The following is a 20231-nucleotide window of genomic DNA, read 5'->3' as shown; positions in this document are numbered from 1 at the left end:
TATATGACTAACCTGAAAGAGGCATGGAGATTGAATATTATCTATGCTGCCCACCAGTCAAGACTAAATTTGGAGGGCAGGAGGAAACCAAGATATCTTACAGCATCAGGTAATAGAAGAGGAGATATTTCTGGCTGGCTGATTTATTTGTCTATTTATTTCACCATCAATTTTGGAGCTAAAGTCCCTAGGAAAATGGAGTAAGCAACAAATGATCAGTGGAGAAAGGTGCATGATAAATTAACATGCCCATGGCTTTACAGTTTGTCTCAGAGGCAAGCACCTCTGCGGCAGGCAGAAGAGAGTGCAGCTGCTTATGCTTGGGAAGAAATCTTTTACTATTTGAATGCTGGATAGGTGGAAAAGGAGGTCCACTGCAGAAGTGGAAATCCCACTGATTGCTCTGACCAGGGAAGCTTCTCTCAAAGTATGTAGGTGGGCAACTTCATCAGCCTTTGGTTTCTGAATTACTTTAGATGTCAAAGCTTGGTATTTGTCCCAGAGGTTCATGTCTCACAGGTTCGGTTCCAGACACTCTCAGTCCCTGTGGGAACAACTACGTGCTGTGGTTTCTCATGCTGGACAAAGTTTGTTTGCACTGGGGAATGCGATGGCAGAAACCAGCCCAAAAATCTCAAATCAGGAGGTGTAACTTGGCAGAGAATAGCTCTGCTGAGTAAGGAGTTTCTGTGGTTGTGCTTTTTGTTTCATTTTGTCTTGTTTTGTTTTGTTTTTAACAGTTCCCAACTAGCCCTTCTGTGCTAAAGTAGCACTGCAAGGAACACATGCTAAATGTCCTGAATCCCACATTTTCTGAAATGTGACATTCTTTGGGATCTCTGAGATTTGGGGACTGCCTGGGCCTTTGTTATAATGTCCCTTTGTTATAACATTTACTTGGTAGATAAATACATGTAGGTCTTTATTGTTAGCTCTGGCCTGACAGCTGCCTACTAAACACATTTTTGATAGAGAAAACAGAGAAAAGTGATGGAAAAGAATTTTGAAAAATTAAAGAAAATCTAAAGGGTAGCTTGATAATTTTCATTTCTCAAAAGCCATTTTAAACATCTTGGGAGTAGATGAGCAGAGAGAAGAGAAAGGGACCTGGATTGTGAAGACATTACATGGAAATGGTCAGGGGGTTGTGTAGAGCAACTCATTTAGGATATAGAAAGACTCCTTTTTCTGTAATGCACATGAAAGGAGAAGAAACACCTGTGTCCATTTTCCTTGCATTGGAGCCTGGCTCTGAATTCAGTTCTCTAGGTATTACAGAGCTAGTGTGTTACCTCATTTGGTAGTCTTCCATTTTTATTTTCACAAACAATAGCCATGGCATTAGAATGCAGCTGTGGGATTTATAAAGGAAAGGAAATAATTTTTCTTGCGTTCCATCATATCAGCTCACATCTAATTTATTCACTTCATAGATGCATAAATCCACACAGAAGTCAGATTCAGCTGAAAACAGAGTAGATGGAGTATTTATTGTATAGGCAAGAGCAGCCCAGGGGATGCCAGAAAAAGAAAAAAGAACACCAAAGTACATATTCTGATCCCAAACTTAAAAGAACCTCCATCTCATAAACAACTCCGATTTCACATTCTTTACAGAAAGGAAAATAGTATCAGAGCAACTGCTTAAACAAGCTTGATATTACAGCTGACTGGAGAGTAGTTTCATCTCCTGTACCAAAAAGTGCTTATTTTTTATTTAATTAAAGAAAATTGCAATGATTTTAATAGGTAGTATAATATGGCATAACAGCTGTAATTGCCAATCTCATCCAGCATTGGAATTACATGAAATCATTCTCCTCTGACTTTGGACCAGATTGGTAAGACCTGTTTTTATTTCAGAACTTGTTTTCTCTGCATTTTGTAAAAACAGTGAACACTTGAATTTCAAAGAAGTAGCAAGCATTTGTGTGGAAGTGAATGGGAGACAGAAGAGAGAGTGGCTGCCTAAGGTTAGGATTTCAAACCACTTCTAACTGCAGCAACAGATGTAGGAGGATGTATTTTGTGCCTTAGTAAAGTGATGAGAAAATAAGGTAATTTTCTTCCTATAAACTGTTTGCAAGCTCTTCTTCTCCTTGTCTTTTCAGGATATCTGCATGTATCTGGTAGCTCTTAGCCACAGAAGACTTTGGGGCCCTGATTTTCTGGGTTGGAAAGGCTAAGGAGAGGACACCTTGCTACAAAGCTGTAGGGTGGTTGCTGGATGGTGGTTTGTAGGGAACCCAAGCACACAGGCAAGCTTTGGAGTACCGAAGCTATGCATGTATGAGAATGAGCATGTATGAATACTCATGTGTGTGTATGAGCCCAGGACAACCTTGCATGTCACAAAACCCAGTGCTGATGGAGATGAAGATACCACAGCAAGGTGAGGGCTGAGCACTAATTTTCATGGTTTTGGCTTTAGATTCAAACATGAAGAGAACCATGAACATACTGGAAAGAGTTCAATGTGAGTCCACAAAAAGAGGACTGGAGCCACCTCTTCTATGAGGTGAGGCTCAGAGAGCTGACACTGTTCGGCCTGGAGAAGAGGAGGCTCAAGGGTGACCTTATCAATATCTATGAATACCTGAATGGGGGATGTAATGTGGACAGAGCCAGGCTCTTTTGATGGTGCTCAGTGCCAGGACTGTGAGCACAGGCAGTGAGCACAGCCTGGAGCCCAGGAGATTCCCCTGACCCCCGGGCAGGTGGTAGAGCCCTGGCCCAGGCTGCCCAGAGGCTGTGGGGTCTCCTCCTTGGAGAGCTCCAAAAGCCACGTGGCCATGGGCCTGGGCACCCTGCTCGGGGTGGCCCTTGCTGGGGAAGGAGCTGTGCCCACAGGACCCTGAGGTGCTGCCAACCCAACCCAGTCTGTGATTCTGTGATTCTGTGATTCTGTCTATTCCACTCATGTCCTGCTTTAGGCTTCTAAATCTTCCTCTGGCCTTAATTCCTTTTGCCCTTTGTGTTTCCATTGAAGAATTACTGTGGTAATGCTTCCTCTGTCCATTCTGCCATGTATTTGATCTTTGTGTCCTTTCACAGCATGGATTTATTAAAATGTGCTGTTTACATTTTTAATTTGCTGTTAATTCATCCTTGGAACAAGCAATTGCGCTTCTATAAGACATTTTGTTTGACTTTGTAAAAGATAATTGAGATAGGTTCACTTTGCATAACATCTTGCAGATAGCTATCATAGGAGTCAGAAGCTTTTATTACATAAAATATTTCAAAACCAGAGTTTCTGCTTACAGAAAATTTTAGCATAAAATATATTATTGTCTCTAGGAGAAGGTATTAATCAGCTCTACTTCAAAATGTTTTCCATAGCAAAACTTCATAGTGTCACTTATACTGTGTGCTGATATTTAATAAATTGCTTTTGTTTTTCAGCCATGACAAGGCAAGATGAATTTTGTAGAAAAGGACTGTCTAATGGAGATGTGCTGTATAATTTGGATGATGAATTACTGGAAAACCAGAGTAGTCTGTGTTGTGGTCTTTTTATTGTTCAGTGCACTAATGGAGTTAAGTTATATTTACATTTTCTAATTATATTGTGTTACGCAAAAAAAATATACGTAAATATCCTCTTGCCAAACCAACCACTGAGCTCCATTCCTCTCTTAGAGAGAGAGAAAAAAAAATAGAGAGAGAGGAAAAAAAAAAAAAAACACAAACAACTAAGCCTGAAATAGAAAACAAAATAGATAATGAAAGCCCACTGCAATCACAAAGAGTCTCCACATGGTATGCCAGGCAGGCCTCCTGCTTTTCATCACAGCCATGCCATGGTGTTTGCATGTCCATCGAGCACACAGTTTGAAGTCTTCTCCTGCCAATAGCCTTGGCCAAGATCCCTTGCTCAACGATGCTTTGGGAAACTGTCTTTACAGCCCTCTCGATTTTAGATTCAGCCAGGGAATGTGCTTGCTAGGGGTTGTAGTGTTCAAAAGGCTGTTTGAAATCATGCTCTCCTGTGCCAGATGCAAAAGAACTATAAGGGCAAGGGTAAGTGATCAGATCCCAGCATTTGCCACTTTTTCCCACCAGAGCCCAGGCACAAAATCTTTTACTCTGAAGGGATGGTTCAAACTTTGGTGCTCCTCTGTGTGGTGTGTTCTGGAAAGCAGGTGAGCTGCATGAGTCATTAGTCCTCTGGGGTAATTACAGAAAGGGAGGGACAAACCATTCAATGAGGCACATTTTTTTCTTATATCTTTGTCTAGAATGCCAAAGCAAGTTACAGAGTGCATCACTGTAGTACAGAAAAACGTTATCATTTTAAAGCTGGTTATTTCTTTAAACATGCTCTATGTGCCTCAGTCAACTGAGAGTCCCTACAAAACTCCCACTCACCAAAACTTTACCCACTTAAATGAGTTGCTAATAACTGAATTTCCTGAGACTTGTTAGAGTCAGTGGATTTGGTTTATTGCTTCATATCTATGTATCTTTGTAAGAGAAGAATGGTATAATACTTATTCTTTTTGATGAGACTTCCAGGGCTTGTTCTTTGCTGCTTTCCAGGCATTAATTTCAATTATCTCTGTTTTCTTACTTAGCTGTTTCCCCATGTTTAAATGACTGTGTCTAGATTATACACTACAGGATACATTAGAACGCAAATTGAGAAAATGTATTCATTTATGATGCCCAATAAAATAGAGCTTTGAACCATATCTTTTAATGAAAAAGATGTCCAAGGCAGGTTTAAACTTTGGTGCTACTTCCCCAAAGCTAGCAACCTAATCTGATGTCTAGGGAAAAAAAAAAAAAAAAAAAAAAAAAAGCAATCAGATCCTTTACTGTCTTTCTAAACAGTTTGGGTATTCAGAGACAAACTGACATTGTTCTAATGTCATGTTTTATGTTATTGTAAAGAAGCCGGTGTCCTGTTTGCTCCAGCATTTTAGAAACATGATAAAAAGTAGGCCCTACCCTAAACAGTTCACACCTTTATAAACCCAAATAATACAAGTTAAGTGATTGGCCCAACCGATTAAGTAAATCCTTGACTTTGACGTCCTCAATAACACCAGCCTGGCAACTGGTGCACACCAATACACAATACAGATTACCTGTAGACATGATATCCACTGTTCAAAAGGATTTACATGCCTTATCTCAAAGAAATGAGAATTTGAGCCTTGCTCACCACTTACACCTAGGAAGAATAAATAGTATGTTACAATGCCTATGTTGCAAGATTTGGTCATCCACTGTACTGAAAATTCATTGAAAGTCCATTGAAAAGTGAAGCAAAAATTATCTGCGGGTGTTGTAGGAACATCATCTGACAGTAAGAAGCATTAACATCGCCTTCAAAGTGAGAACTCAAAGTGAATTGACAGGCTTATATCAACCTCTCATCATATAAAAGGAGTAATGCAATTAAATGTAGTCTTATTTTGTTGAAATATTTTTGTCAGGCACAGGGTGTTCTGAGGTGATACAGATAATTAGCAAAGAAATTTAATCATCCGTATCACAATGAAAGAAAAAAAATTGGCTCCTTAATCAAAACATAGACCCACATGATCTGAAATTAGAATGTTTCAGTATGTCTTCCAGGCTAGAAAGTCTAGCTCAAAATTAATGGGAGTTGGCAAGCATTAAATTATCTACCTAAAAGAACCCATACAGTTTCATGAAAGAAACAGAACTATACTGATACTCACAAAATAAAAGTTATCTGCAGGACTACAATACTGAAATAGTGTCTTTCCTAACATATAGCAGAGACAGAATGCTTTCTGAGCAATATACTGTCACTAGGGCATTTATTAAAAAGAATGTTCATTCTTGGGTAGAGTGGGAACTGTACTATTTTTACCAATAGTGACCTTGACTTACAGTGTTGCACACTGAAGGAAACTTTATGGCTAGACCCTAGCCATAGCTGTGGGATTCAACAGCTGGGCTTTTGTTTCTTTCAATGGGATGAGCTTGCTTGGGTCCTAAAGCTTGGCATTTTCCTGGCAATATATGTGAGATTCTACTTGTGGTTTTGATATCTTTCCCATTTGGCTGGAATCACTGTCAGGAGTGAACACTTGAGTGAAGGGGACTTTGATGCTTTTTGCCTTTTCAAAGTACCTGTCATTAAAAAAAAAAAAAGTAACTGTCAGAATGGCATTGACTTAAAAATATTTTAGAGAGTGAAATCCAGTGCATAACAAAATTTCAATGTTTAACACAAGTCTGCCAATATTTTCAATTCGGTGTTAATGAAAAAACTTAACACATATGTTGCTTTTAGCATACCATGTTTTAGTTATTCTTTTATGAATTTAGTATGTGTTTGTTTTTTAAAACTCTGAAGCACCCACTTCAGCTGGAAGAACCAAATAGCACAAGACACTCTTAATTTAGGAAAGCCACTGTGATCTGTTGTTTATGCACTAGATTTGGTGAAGTCCATATGGAAATCCAAAACACGTTCAATAGTGAGAATACTTGCTTAAAGATGTGTGTATGTCGTTTCTACTACAGAACATGTAGTTTTTAAAGTTTTAGAAATTTTAGCTGTGTTTAACCGGAAGTGGTACCTACCTGAAAATCCAGGTCTCAGAATGCTTCATATGCTTCATATTAGTGTTTTCCTGTTGTCACTAGTGCATCTAATGATTTTGACCAGATTTTCCTACCGTTCCCATATATTTAAATTTTATAGGCCATTCCATTTTGCAGAAAATATATTCTGAATGCATTTCCTCCAACTCTGAATCCCTTGGCAACTTCAACAATCAATTTCATTCATGAAAAAGTAATTATTTGAATTCTGAATATTTTTAGCATTTATTCATGGGGTTTAGAAGCTGGAATTGTGAAGAAACAGAAGATTCAAAGGGGAATCAGTAGGTTTTTGAGCAGTCCTCTGGATCCTACTGTCCCAGCCTGCAGCTGTCTATGTTGCCTCACACTCAGGCTGTGTAATGGAGTGTATACACTGCCTGTCTTAGCAAGTAAACTCACACACTCTATATGGGCACGTACATCCATATGGACTCACCTAAGCCTATCTTCCTATATGCTGTATGAGTGCTGTAAGTGTACTTCAAGTGTCTGAGGCATTTAGAGGTTAGACAACACCAGAGCATAGCTCTTGGTTCAAAATTTGAAAAAAAGCCACAAGTGCTTCTATCTAATAAAGTAGAAATGCAGGACATGTGGGCTGGGAGCTCTATACACCCATTAGTGCTACAGATCTCAATATGAGATCTCTCATCAGATATGCTTTTATGAAGCATACTGAGTGTCTAAGCTAGTTGAGGTGGCGGCATAACATGAAGGCAGTGCCCTGTGTGAGCCTGTAAGCTCTGTGGTTTGTCATGGACTACATGAAAACATGCTGTACCAGTGTTATGGTCTATTTGCAGCTGAATAATTTACTTGCAGATAATGGGGAGTTGACTGCATTCCAGGTAGCTGTCTAGAGGTGATGTGTCTCAAGACAAGTCCCTGGTGAATCTAATAAATTACCATGTTTTCTAAGAGCTAGATGTCAAAGCACATACATGTACATGGTCATTTAGTGTCTGAATAGCGTCAGAAGGAATCAGCTGTATTGAGCCCCCCACAGTTTTGCCCAGCATGGAGTAGATACATGACAAATAAACTGTCCAGTTGCACCTTAGGGAACACACGTTCCTATTACTGCAACAGAAACATGCTGGTAAGTCTTTTCTCAAAAGGAACAGTTTTCAGCTATGTGGTTTTGAATTCCCTGGGCACGTAACGTTGCTTAGTCCAGTGTCTCACAGAGTGAGGTTGTGCCTATGCAGGAGGATGAGAAATAAATGGCCAGGCTAGCAGAGAAATAAGGTCAAGAATATGAAGTGGGGGGGAATGTCCTTACATGGTGACAATGTTGGCAGTACCCCCACAAAAATGTAGGTGTGGGTTTTAAAAATAAATAAATAAACAAATTATTAATGGCCCAAAGACAAATCATTCTGAAATTCATATCATACTCCTTATCCTCAGCATATCTGAGATAACATTATTTCCCTCCTTTCAGCCCCTTCTCTCCTATTTGGGTTAACAAAGACGTCTTAAGTACCCTCATGCAGTAAGAGCTAGCAAATGTTAACTTTTTAGCAGCAGCTGCACTGTCAGTACTCTAATTTCTTGAAGAATTAGGGATTCTCAGAAGTCAATTTTTAATTTATTTAACAGTTCATTTACTTTATCTGTCCCTACAACGTCTTCTCTTTACTAGAATGAATTATCACTACAGTTGTCTCCATGTTTTTGTTTAAATACATAGGCAAGGTTCCAGCATAGTTTGAGTAAGAGTTTTTCAGAATAGAGATGTAGCATGGCTTGACTAACAAAATTCTCAAAATTGGTCCACTTAGGAAGAAAAAAATTGCTTGTTTGTAACTCTCTCTCTTTTTCTCTCTCTTTTTTTTTTTTTTTTTTTTTTTTTCTGTGTTGTACTACTAAATATCATTATGGAATTTATTTACTACTACAAAAGTTCTTTTCTTGTCTTCCATTAGGTTTGCACAATGTAACACTCAACCATTCTATTTGGGATATCACCAATCCCATCTCTCTTGCATGCTATAACTTAATAGCAAAGCAAGTACTACAGGTGATCTTTCCCTTGGTAATTATCTACTTTACTTGGCACTTATTAGACCACATATTAGAACAGATTGCACAGTGAGGCTGTAGAGTCACCATGCCTGGAGGATTTCAAGACGTGACTTGATAAAGCCCCAAGAAACCTGGGCTAATGTCAGAGATGACGCTACTTGGGAAGGAGATTAGTGTAGGGATCTCATGAACTCCTTCCAGCCTGAATGATACTCTGATCCTGAGTTTTTAAGTTGGGTTCCTCCTCAGGGTTTCTACAACAAAACACTATCACACAGGTAGTAAGTCTCAATAGGAGAGGAAATTTTGTATTATTATTATTATTTTTTTTTTTTTGAGACTCCTGATTTATTTTAGATTTAAGGCTGAGTATTTAGTTCTGCAAGTTATGTTCCCTTGGCAAACTGATGTGTGATAGAAAATGCAAATCAAACCCACCCCAGTGCTCAGTTCAACCCACTGGCCTCATAAAAGGAAGATGTGGGTCTCACCACAACACACTGTGCTGTGGACCTGGGTCTGCCAGGAAGTAAGAGTGTGAGGTGTAGTATGACTTGGTTTTAGAGAGCACAGTCTTGAAATTAGGGTGGAGAGAAGCCTGAGCACAGGCTTGTGGGTTGAGGCTGGCAGGAGATTGGATTCTCACAGAAGTGTTTGACTTGGAAAAAAAAGTTGTTTAATATATTTTGAAATTACACAAATTATTTTACAGGGGAGAATAAAAAGTGACCTTAAATTAAGGAGAGGAAGTAAATTACTGATACTCTCAGAAGTGACTTTTTTTTTAGTTCAACAGCTGTTGTATTTGTCTGTGGTCTTACATACCTAAAACATTTTTCTTTAAAAATACTGAATAAATGAAAGTCAGTGCTCTGCAGCCAGCTAATACTGCGTGAGATTAATTCTTCCCTTCTATTCAGAAGGACTGTTCCCAGGCTTGTTTTGGCTAGTGAGAAGGAGAGCCAGCATCAAATGCAGTGAATGGGTTTTATTTGATAAAATAAATTCTCCCACTCTCTTATCATCATAGCTTTAAATAAAGTATTGTGAATAGGATGTAAGCATTGTAGCCTGTGTTCCCTTTCAGATAAAGAAAGTCTGCATCAGAGTACTGAATCCCACAAAGAATAAAATTTCTATAAGGCAGTTTTTTCTTTTTCTTTTTTTTTTTCCCCATATATCGCATACTGTGATAGAAGTGAGAAAAACACATTTCTTCAAAATAGCCTATAAAAATATTGGCAGATAAAGATGCCATATTGTTTTTGTCATAATACCTGAGATATAGAGAAAATATCTGGATCAAGTTTAAAAAGCCCAAGTTCCCAGGGTTTTTCTTCAGGTATGTACCTTAGATACAAATGGATGGATATTTATGTATAACTATATTATGCATATATGTGTATATAGTTATAAAGAGGTTTCACTTAAAATCATGCTGTTGAGAGTCAACTGAGTCTAGGCTGAACTTTCCCATGTTTAAACAGTCAGAGACTCTGCTGACAAAGGAGGTACACTGGGACTAAAATGACCAATGCAAGAAGTCACGAATTCTAACAATTTTTCTCTAATAAAATGCCTGACTTCATTAACAAACATTTTTATTTTTGAATTGAAGTTTTCTGAACTAGATCTTTAAATTCAGAATAGCCACAAGCAAGCTTTTTAACAGCTTAAATCTTGTTACTGTCTTTGGTCGTAGGGTGATTGGTTATCTTTCCACATCATTCAAAGTCAAAAATGTTCCCTACAGAAATGTGGAATTTCAAGTCATTTCTACATTCACCATTTCACTTCCTAGGCATGGAAATTTGATCCTTGTTCAGTGAGAATAAGTATTGTTGCAGCTTTAGTGAATTTCCACTAAAATTACCTGGGGAAAATCCATGAAGAAGAAAAGCTCAGTAGTGAATGCCAGATGAAAAGAAGTCCAATGGGGTTAACATACTTGAGACATTCATGTGGTAATATCATTTGTAGCTGCCTAAAACTTACCAAACTGCTTCACTGACCATTTTTAGTGTAATCCCCTGGCCACAGCTCAAGGTACAAGTCTGGAGTATGACTTAGTCTCACACTTCAACATCCCAGTGCAAGTCCTAGCTGTTTCATCAGCCAAACAGAAGTGATTCAGATAGGGAAAAGAACAGCCAAAGTCGTGATAGGCAGAAGCCATAGTCCTTGTGACCATGAGGGTTGCAGTTTTGGAATCATCTTAGAAAGTGACGCAAGTCCTTTCCTTAAGAGACATTCTGTTTTCTTATATAGATCAAGTATCCTGCTGTCTGGATGGCAACTGAGTACAGCCAGTAACAAAAAATGTCATTCAGTTTGGAGTTTTCTGATCTTATGGGTCACAGAATAATTTAGGCCTGTCTCTAGCCCAACCTCCAGCTCAGAGCCAGGTTGCTCAGTAGGATCTTGGAAACCTCCAAGGGTGGACACTGGCCATAAAGCTTTCAGAGATAAAGTGATTACTGCCTCTTTTCTCAAAGTGTTAAATGGTTCAAAAACCTGAGAACTAAAAGTGGTAAATCAAGAATTTGTCACATAATAGATTTTGGTTTTTCTCCAACATCAGCAGTGTTATCATCTTGCACTGTGTTACAGACACTGACTGTTGGTTCCTATTTCTTTTGAAATCTCTGGATTATGAAAATGTGAGCATAATTTGTGGTAGGTGTAGAAGCACACTAATGCACATATGCTGGCCAAATGAACCCTGGTTGGTTTCAAAAAATAATTTTTAAAAAACTCAAGAACTGGATAACGTCAAAGGTGAAACTAAGCATTTTCCCCTTAGTTCAACTTCAAACAAAGCTGTTTTAATCAAGGCAATTGCTATGGTTATTCCAACTGCATGTAAATTAAAAATTAAATGAAAATAGGCAAGCAAACCCAGTAGCTGCATTATGCCGAAGCTGAGGGAAATATATCCAAAAAACACTATTTCCAGAGTGCAATATACGGTAAGTAATTCTATTGGTATATAAAGTAAAGCAAGAGGCAAATGGGACTACTAACTGTGAAGTAGATAACAAATATTCTGCATTCATACATAATTAAAACACCTGAGGGTAAAATACTGAGATGTAACAGGAACTGTTTGATAAAATATAAAAATTGAAGTAAAGAAAACAAGAGACAAAAATTCGAGAAATGTTATGAAGAACTTCCTGCTCAAGAGGCACCATGTATTAGGTGTATGCGGTTCCCAAACAAAGACAAGGGAGAAGATAACCAAGACCTGTAAGCTAAGTTTCAAGTGCAATTGAGTGGCATTTTTGCTGTATGTCAGTTCACACAGGCAGACCTCACGTACACCAGCATCGTGTACAATGCCATCGGCATTTCCCATAAGTGGTTTTGGGTCTCAGCCTGGACAGAGGTTAGGCAAGAATTAACCATAGCTAAAGCACTTTACAGGTGTTCACTTCCTCATTACTATTGCTTTCTAGACATGTTTAACATCGTAGGTGAGAGATTTTATATTTGAGTATCTTTCAAGAGTTGTATCATGGCTGAAAGAAACATAGTGTGAGCACCACTGTGGGATTGCACACTTTGTCTCCTGTTTCTAATGAATGGCCATTGCCTATGAGATGAAGATGCTACAAGCTGTGAAGGACTGGAGTTTGAGGTGCTACAGATCAGCACAGCAAAAGGACTTGTGGAAGGGTCTGCAACTCCCCCAGTGGAAAAACAGGGAGCTTCTACTCTAGCCATTGCTTTGGTTAAACCTTGGGTGGCAAGAAGAGAGTTTCTGCCTACGCCTTTTTCTTCTTGGTTTTCCTTCTCAGCTATTAAGCAAATCACTTCCTTTCTTCTCAGAGTTTCTTCTTTGGAGTGGGCAAGACCATCCCAAATGAAATCGATGGGCATCTAATCCTGGAGATGGCTGTGATTACTCCTGGTGCATCACTGGACAAGTGACACACATACAACCCAGGAAGAGAGAAAAAGACGCAGCTCTTCTGGAAAGAGTTTTTCACGTGGGCAGGCTGAGGTGTAAGCCTTTGGGATGCATGGCAGGGCTGTTTCTGGAAATCCACCTACCTGCAAGGGCAGCTGGAGAGGAGCATCTTCCAACGGCCGCTGGAGGAGCGGCTTGGCTGGGGGTAGAGAGGTTCCCCCGGGCTCACAACGGTGAAAAAAACCAAAACAAAACAAAACAAAAAAAAACACAGGAGAAGTGGGGATGCTGCTGGAAGGGCGCAAAGGGATGCCCGGGGGCTGGCTGTAGGCACAGGCGTTCATTTCCCCACGGTGGGGCCGAGCTCCAGCTGCATGGAGGGAGGCACCCTGCACCCCGTACCCCACACTGGGGGCGCCCCCCAGGACTAAGCTGGGCATTTCCCGGGGGCTCCTGGCGGGCAGGGGGCGGCAGGGATGGGGGACTGCCATGGAAACGGCGGCGCGCATCCCCTGCTGACCCCCGCCGGTGGGATTCCTCATCCCCACCCTCCCTGCAGCAGCCGTGGCCTGTCAGGGGCCGCGCAGGCTCTAGGCGGTGAACAGTTAACGCCGGGAGAGGCGGCTCCTCTCCCCCCCTCCCTTTCCTCTGATTCTGTTTGAAGAAAAAAAAAGAAAAAAAGAAAAAAAAAAAAAAGAAAAGAAAAACGTGTACATCTCCCCCCCCCCGGGGAGAGCAACGAGTCGGGCACGGCCAAGGCAAGGGACCATCACCCCACCGCCCTTCTCCATCTCTCTCTTTTATTTACTAGCCAGCCCCCCAATTTGCAAACGGTCTCCTGGGGTGGCCTCGGCTCGCCGGGACCTCCCGGGCCCGGGGCGGTGGCCGAGGATGGCCGGGGCGGGGGCGGGCGGGCGGCTCCCTCCCGCTCCCCCCGGCGGCTCCCCAGGGCAAAAGCTGCAGCTGGGAGGGGACTGAGCCCGGCTGCACCCCTCTTCTGCAAGCTCCTACCTCCCCTCCGGCAGGGCTTGCTTTATTTTGCTTGCTTTATTATTATTATTATTTTTTTTTTTGGCAAAAGGGAAAATATATCTCGGAAGGGTGGGGAAGGAAAAAAAAAAAAAAAGAAAAGCAAGCAGGCAGCCTCCTCCTCCGCTGCTCGTAGTCCCCTCCACTCCACACCAAAAAGCCATCGCAAGTGCATGCCAGTTCTTCACTAAAGTGCTCCAGCCGCTGGATTAAGTAACTCCGGGAGAGCAGCACACGCACGCACAGAGCAAAAACCATGAAGGAAAAGGCGATGTTTCAAACCGCTAAAATGCAAGGAAACATGATGGTAAGTGGCTGCGGCTGGCGCCACCAGTGCTTGTAAGTAAGTGTCAGGGCTCCCTGCTCGGGTTCGGCGCTGCCCGGAGCCCTGACACCCCCCTCCACGGGCTCCCCTTGGGTGCTGGGGCACCCAGGGAGGATGCTCCTGGTCCCCTCCCGAAGGATGCTTCTGGAGGTGCGGAGGCTGCGGCGCTGCCCCCCACTAGGAGGGGGCCGGGGGCGCAGCGAGGGGTGGGGGCGCCCGGCTGGGGGGTCGGCAGAACCGGGCTCTCTCCGGGCATCGCTCTCTGGTACGGGCAACTTCGTCAAGTTGATGTTGGGGTGCTGGTGGGGGGGATACCTGGCGTGCCGTTGAGTATTACTAGTGCAAGCATTTGCCTCGATGCCTTTAAAAAAAAAAAAATCCTACTCGGGTACTCGGGATGCCTTTCTAATCAGCTCCCCCTCCATTAAGGAAAGAGGAAAAAAAAAATAAAGAAAAAGCCAGCTGCTCTCCCGGAAGAAGTGCTGGTTGCCATCTTGTGCTGATGGAAATATATTGGTGTGTTTTGCCCGCTGGTTTGACCCGCTGGGGATGCATGGTGCCCCGGGGGTTGCTGATGGGATGGAGGGGTGGTGATGGAGCAACGGGATGTCTGTAGGGCACTTCGCTGGGAGAATAACTTCCTGTGCCTGACCTGGAGCTCGCGAAGGGTACCTGTTGGTCTCCTGTCCCCTCCCTGCTCCCCAGCAAAGCGCTCATAGCTGGCTTTTGGCCACCCCTGGGGGGGGGGGTGATGTTGGGGTGTGATACAAATAGTACCATGAGTCTCTTTTGTGCCTTATGTCAGCGTGTTCAAGAGGCAGCCAAAGTGTTCTCCATCCTTTAATTAAGTTCTGTAGTAAAAGGCTTTGCTGGCTTTTTAAGGCAATGCCTCCTTCTCCAAGTCCGGTAATGTTGCTTTTTTTTCCAGCAGTAGTTTTTAAGAGGAAGGTGCAATGCTATGTGACCTGTGAATTCAACTAAGGGAACTGAACAGGAACTTCTGCAAACAATTCCCCAGCAGAATTGCACAGCCAGTGTGACTGCATCGTACTCCTTTCATTGTGCCTTTTAAATGCCTGGGAAATATCTGGTGCTGGAACTTTTTTAACATGGGGAAATGTAGATTATTATTTGCTCAAACTACTGATCCTAGATGTCGTTATAGTCTGTGATGAGGATGTGCTCTACCACTAAGAAAAAATAATTAACCACCTGAGATGACATTGTTCGATTAAAGTGCAGGATTAACCTAATTTACATAGGCAATGTCACAGAACTAATAAAAGCCTCACACACATTTTCCTTGCTGGTGTGCGAAGTCAGGAACTGAGGAGCGGGCAGGGATTCCCCCAGTGCCGCTTTGCTGAGGGCTGGGGCTTCTGCTGGGATTTTTGGCTGGTACTTCTGAGTGTGGCAAAATGGATCCGCATCTGCACACCTCTGCGAGATGAGCAAAGGCTGGAGTGATCGATCTACACAGAGAGCTTTGTAGCCAGGGCTGTCCACAATTCAAACCCTGCCAGAGACAACAGCGCTTGCCTTTGATTCAAACGGGAGGGGAGCAGGATCCAGCCCCCAGTCACAGTTACTGCTTTCTTACTTTCACTCAGGGGGGTCCCCCCTGAATTGATGCCAGGTTTCCCTTTGACAGCATCTCAGGAAAGAGTTCTTCAATGAAATTCAGAGACAAGGAAACTGTTCCACTGACACAGCTGATTTCTTTAATTAATGCTTGTGTTTTTATGGGCCACCTAAAACACACAGCTGGTTTCTGTGCTAAGCTGGTCTGTGGTTGCAACTGAATCTGCAGCTCATTTAAACAAGAATTAAATTTAGGTGAATATTTGAGCTTTAAAATCTTTGGAGGGATTTCCCATTTCTTCAAGTTAATAGCTAGAGGACCTAATCCTGAAATCTCAGCTACACTTTCAGTAGAAGCTCTAGCAAGTTAAGACTAGTAGTTTTGTTACCCCTTTTTCTTACTTTTTTTTTTTTTTAAATGTATTTTTCTTTTTATCTATTTACCACTTATGTTACAACTAGTATCAGAGTCCTGAACTAATCATGTCAAACCCTCCTGCTCTGAGTATCTTCTCACACACCTGGCAGTCACTGAGATGAGGAGAGGGCTGTGTGTGGAGTTGCAGGGGATTGCATTAAACCTTGCACTACTTTATTTGCCTTAAAGAATTTGAAGTCATTGAAAATTCAAAGTCTGCAGTGTTTTCTTGTTTGTTTGTTTTCTAGCACTTTTGCTGTTGCTTAGAATCTGGACAAGCTTCTAAGTATATATTGATTATTTTTTTTTTCTTAAAAAATTCTTTCCTAAACTGAGCTATTTCATTCTTAAATGATGTGGCAGCAAGTGATAATACTAGCATGATGGCCATGCAGTGGGCCTTTTTTAAGTATGGTGATAGCTCACAGAGTTACTACACCTGTGATTTCTTTATTACCTAATTAGACCAGCAAAAACAAAGCCATTCTTGTGACACCAAGATAAATGTTTTTATCCTTGTGATTGTATTTCATCAGGGCTTTCTTTTGGCTTTTTTAAAGAACAACATTTACCTGGAAAGGTGCCTATTTTTTATTTTACTGCAGTATTTCCCATTCATCATTTGAGCCAGGGGAATGTAACTTTGAGAAATAGTTCATGCTCTTATAATGGGATTTCTCTTAATTCTACATAAATACTATAGGGAGTGATTAACACACAATGGTTTCCTCTAGTAACAACTGACATATCCCACGAGGTTTTCACAGTCTCTTTCAAGTTAATATGCAATGATAAGGTTTGGAGATAAATGTGCATCACTTCTGGAGATTAATTTAATGCACCTACATTTGATCCTAACTGTAGGTGCAGCTCTATGGTTTATTTCATTGAAGTATTTATTTATTTTTGTATTCCCCTACACATTCAGTTGTCAGGTCAAGGACGATAATACCAACTTCAATTGCAGTTGTTTTATTCTGCCCATGCCTTCATTTCCCCCAGGACTGATCTATCAAGCACACATAGGCTTGCTTTTTTCATCTTCCTTTTTTTTTTTTTTTTTTTTTTTTGATTTGCTTGCAACCACATAGGGAAAAAAAAAAAGTTGTTTTAAAGAGGACCTCTAGTGCAGTGCCAGGTTCTCATTTTATGTACACCCGTGTATATTTTGAGAACCAAAATGGGTAGGGGTGCAACTGAAATGAAAATAAAGAGGAGCTGCTACCTTTGGAAGTAGACACTTAGGCAAGTGGAGAAAATGGGCTTAGTGAAAGCACATAGGGGTCTGTGAGGCAAAATTCAATCTTCTGTACAAGAGCATGCTTTATTAGGTGTGTTCAGTTGTCAGTGACAGCAGTGAGCTCCCTGCTGTAGCCAGCTCTCCCTGTTAGAAGGATATGTTCTGAGTTAGAGCTCTTGTTCTGAGTTCCAGCCTAGCCAGAATCTGCCCTAATGTTTGGAAACTACCAAGAGAAACTCTAATGAATGTGCTGATTTTCTGCTTTATTCTCTTGAAAAAGAATTATGACTGGGGCAGAAGAGGCTGTCCTGGTTCACTGGGAGGACTTATAGAAGAGTCTGGAGATTTAGATGTTTTCTTTGACAGTTTGAATCCTTACTCTGGTAGCTGCAGTTTGGATGCATATATAAGAACAAAAAAAATAAGCCCAGTGGCAAGTGTTATCCTCAGAAACTCTGCTGGCATCTCTGAGGCCTTGTAGGCCTCAAGGGTACAAGCGGCATTAGGATGAAGCTACCTTGTCAGTCTTGGTGAGCGCTTTCTGTGTCTTCCTAGAGACACAGTGGTGCAGCCAAACAGAAAATCTGGCTTTGCTCCTGACCGTTTTGTTTTTCTAGTGCCTCTCAGGAGCAGTAAATTCATATTAAAACCCATAAATAACAGGCATTGAAGTTCCGTTGTAATTTCCCTTATTTGCTGTATTTTATCTACAGGTTTATTGCTTGCAGTGATCAATTACATTACACTGAACGTGGGGTAATGTTCCTCAGCCAAGAATACAGCTGGCCTACCATGGGGTAAAGAAGCTGCATAGAGATTAATCTTTTCTTGAAACTTCCACACTGGAGTAGGTGGTTGTGTTTCTGTTCCAGCTCAGTCTCCCTGCTACTTTTTCCTTCCCTCTGCCTCAACTCTCACTTAATTTAGAAGCCTAACCCAGTCCATAGTTTGTGTACTACCCATCAGCTGACCACTACCTCAGCTGAAACACAGGGGCTCCAGAGCTACAAGCAGTTCCCAGGTGAGCTATCATGGCTCCAACTGAAGTTTAAGTCAGGCAGAAATCAAATTGCCAACCAGCAAGAATTGCAGCAGAAGATCTTTGGCTCTACTGCTGCTTATTGAGAGGTGGGTTGTATTTGGAGGACTGTAGCAGTCCAGTATCCTTTCTGGGTCAAGCGTAATGGAGAACAAGTTTTTCCTTTTGTCAGGATAACACATGCAGCAGAGGGTGCAATCCACAGGAGGTACTGGAATTCCTGCATTTTGCCCACTGGAAGAGCTGTGAGATGTGCTGGGCCTGTTCTGATGTTGTGTCAGTAGTTGATGGGAAATTAAGGGTGTTTGCACGTTTAAGGTGGGATGATTGAGAGCTCCACGAGGAAATACCCAGTAGGATCATGGTGTTGCCTACTTTGTCTAAAGGGACACCTTTATTCTGATGGTGTAGAGGGGCTGAGTCTACCCACGGCATGTTGGGAAGTGGTAAGGGATCTGCTGGAGCTGCATATCCCATGGGAAATATATGGGGCCAGGCTGTGTCTCAGAACGGCTTTGGGACTCATGTAGTAGTCTGTGCTGCTGGTCAGTATTTAGCAATGGGAAAGAAAAATTGGGAACTTGTGGTGAAACTAATTTTCATAATTGGGAAGGTTCAACATCTTGAATTTTGATGCAGGAATCACTCCTGCATCACTCTGTCTTGGACATTAACCAGCAGCTCCTCTTCTTCCTGCTGCTAGCAAGGAGAAAGGAACACTTTAATGTTCTTTTTTCTGTCCCTCCTTTGGGTCTTGACTGTTCACAAAATAGTCTAACCCCTCTCTTTCTGAACCTTTTCTCTGCTTTCCTGAATGGTAGGTGCCCTAACTGAGGCACCTGTTGTGATTTTACTGCTACCCACTCAGATGTCATTCACTAGCACCCTGAACAGTAACTGAGACTGCAGAGCTGGCTGTGCAGTCAGGACAGCAGCACTGTAGTCATCCATATCTGAGGGGTTACTTTTGTTTGGTAATCAAGTGTGGAAGTGCAACTTCTTTCACCACCTAAGATCACAACCTAAAGTGAAAGTTTTGGAGAGGTTGATGGCCTGAGATGATGAGGAAAGTTCCCCTCTACATTGTGCAGTGTGTCTTTCAACTACTAGAAGATAATTCATAGTATGCTCCTTCGCACCAAGTGTCACTCCTGTGCATCCCACTGGTTGAATTTCTTGGCAGAACCTTGAGCTCACTTAGTATTCATCTAACTGTCTATATAAAGAGGAAGGCAGTAACAAGTCATGCACAAGTATACCTCTGGTTGGTACAGAACTTCTAATAGGAACAGGATCTTTAATGTAACTGACAAAGGCAGAGCAAGATTCAAAAGCTAGAAGTTGAAGTTGGAACATTTTGGACTAGAAAAATAAGATGCACAGTTTTTACAGAGAAAGTATTTATCTACTGGAATAGTCTCTGAGGGAAGCGTTATAGTTTCTCTGGCTCTTATAGTTCTTCATTAGAACAAGGTAGGAATAGGATTCCTCTGACTAAACATTGGCTTCTTCAATGGAGACATCTGTATCTAATACCATCAGCCTTGGCTCTCTTTACAATCATTTTAGTTGATGGAGTCTGGGGCATGATTCATCCCAACTTCATGTAGGTGTACAAAATGGACCAGAGGAACTGCACTCTTAAGTGCCGATTTCCTTTCATTGACTTAAAGAAATAGGGAGTACTGGCTGAGCCATAAACATCTACACTGCAGATATCTATGGCTTGAGTCCATTGCTTAAACATAGCCATAGATATTCCAGAGTATCTCAGATGACACTAAACACCTCACCAGGTCTTTGCCATTATCAGGACAAGTACTGCTCTGCAGGGCATCTTCAGTGGGATTGGGGATACACGAGCTGCATGGTTAGAATTTTACTCTGGCCAGGTCCCAGCACACACGTGCAGAAGCAGGTTGGGTTTTCCACTGCTGCAGTCTACCTGTAGCAAGGGAGGAGCTGCATCTCAGTTAGATGCCATCTTGCTGAAGAAATTGCTTGGTCCATGGTTTGCGCGTATACAGAGCTGCCCTAGTTCATTATAATGCACCTCTAGCTTTAAAA

The 20231-nt window shown here is 41.7% G+C and overlaps 1 protein-coding gene across 2 annotated transcripts in view; it reads left to right on the top strand.

Moving 5' to 3' along the window:
- The window catches only part of DPP6 (dipeptidyl peptidase like 6), a 548682-nt gene that overhangs the window by 43315 nt on the left and 485136 nt on the right, over positions 1-20231 (top strand). The window contains exon 1 of one of the 2 annotated variants that reach the window (XM_021276661.4): positions 13578-13868. The exons of the other annotated variant lie outside the window; for it this stretch is intronic. Within the exon in view, the coding sequence (XP_021132336.1) occupies positions 13818-13868 (51 nt within the window). The 5' untranslated portion in view covers positions 13578-13817. Of the gene's footprint in view, positions 1-13577; positions 13869-20231 lie in introns of those variants that run through there. 2 annotated transcript variants of the gene reach the window in all.

The sequence above is a fragment of the Anas platyrhynchos genome, chromosome 2, assembly GCF_047663525.1.
Source record: "Anas platyrhynchos isolate ZD024472 breed Pekin duck chromosome 2, IASCAAS_PekinDuck_T2T, whole genome shotgun sequence".
Taxonomy (NCBI): domain Eukaryota; kingdom Metazoa; phylum Chordata; class Aves; order Anseriformes; family Anatidae; genus Anas; species Anas platyrhynchos.
The sequence above is the reverse complement of the archived record's forward strand: the minus strand, read 5'-3'. Positions and strand labels throughout refer to the sequence as shown.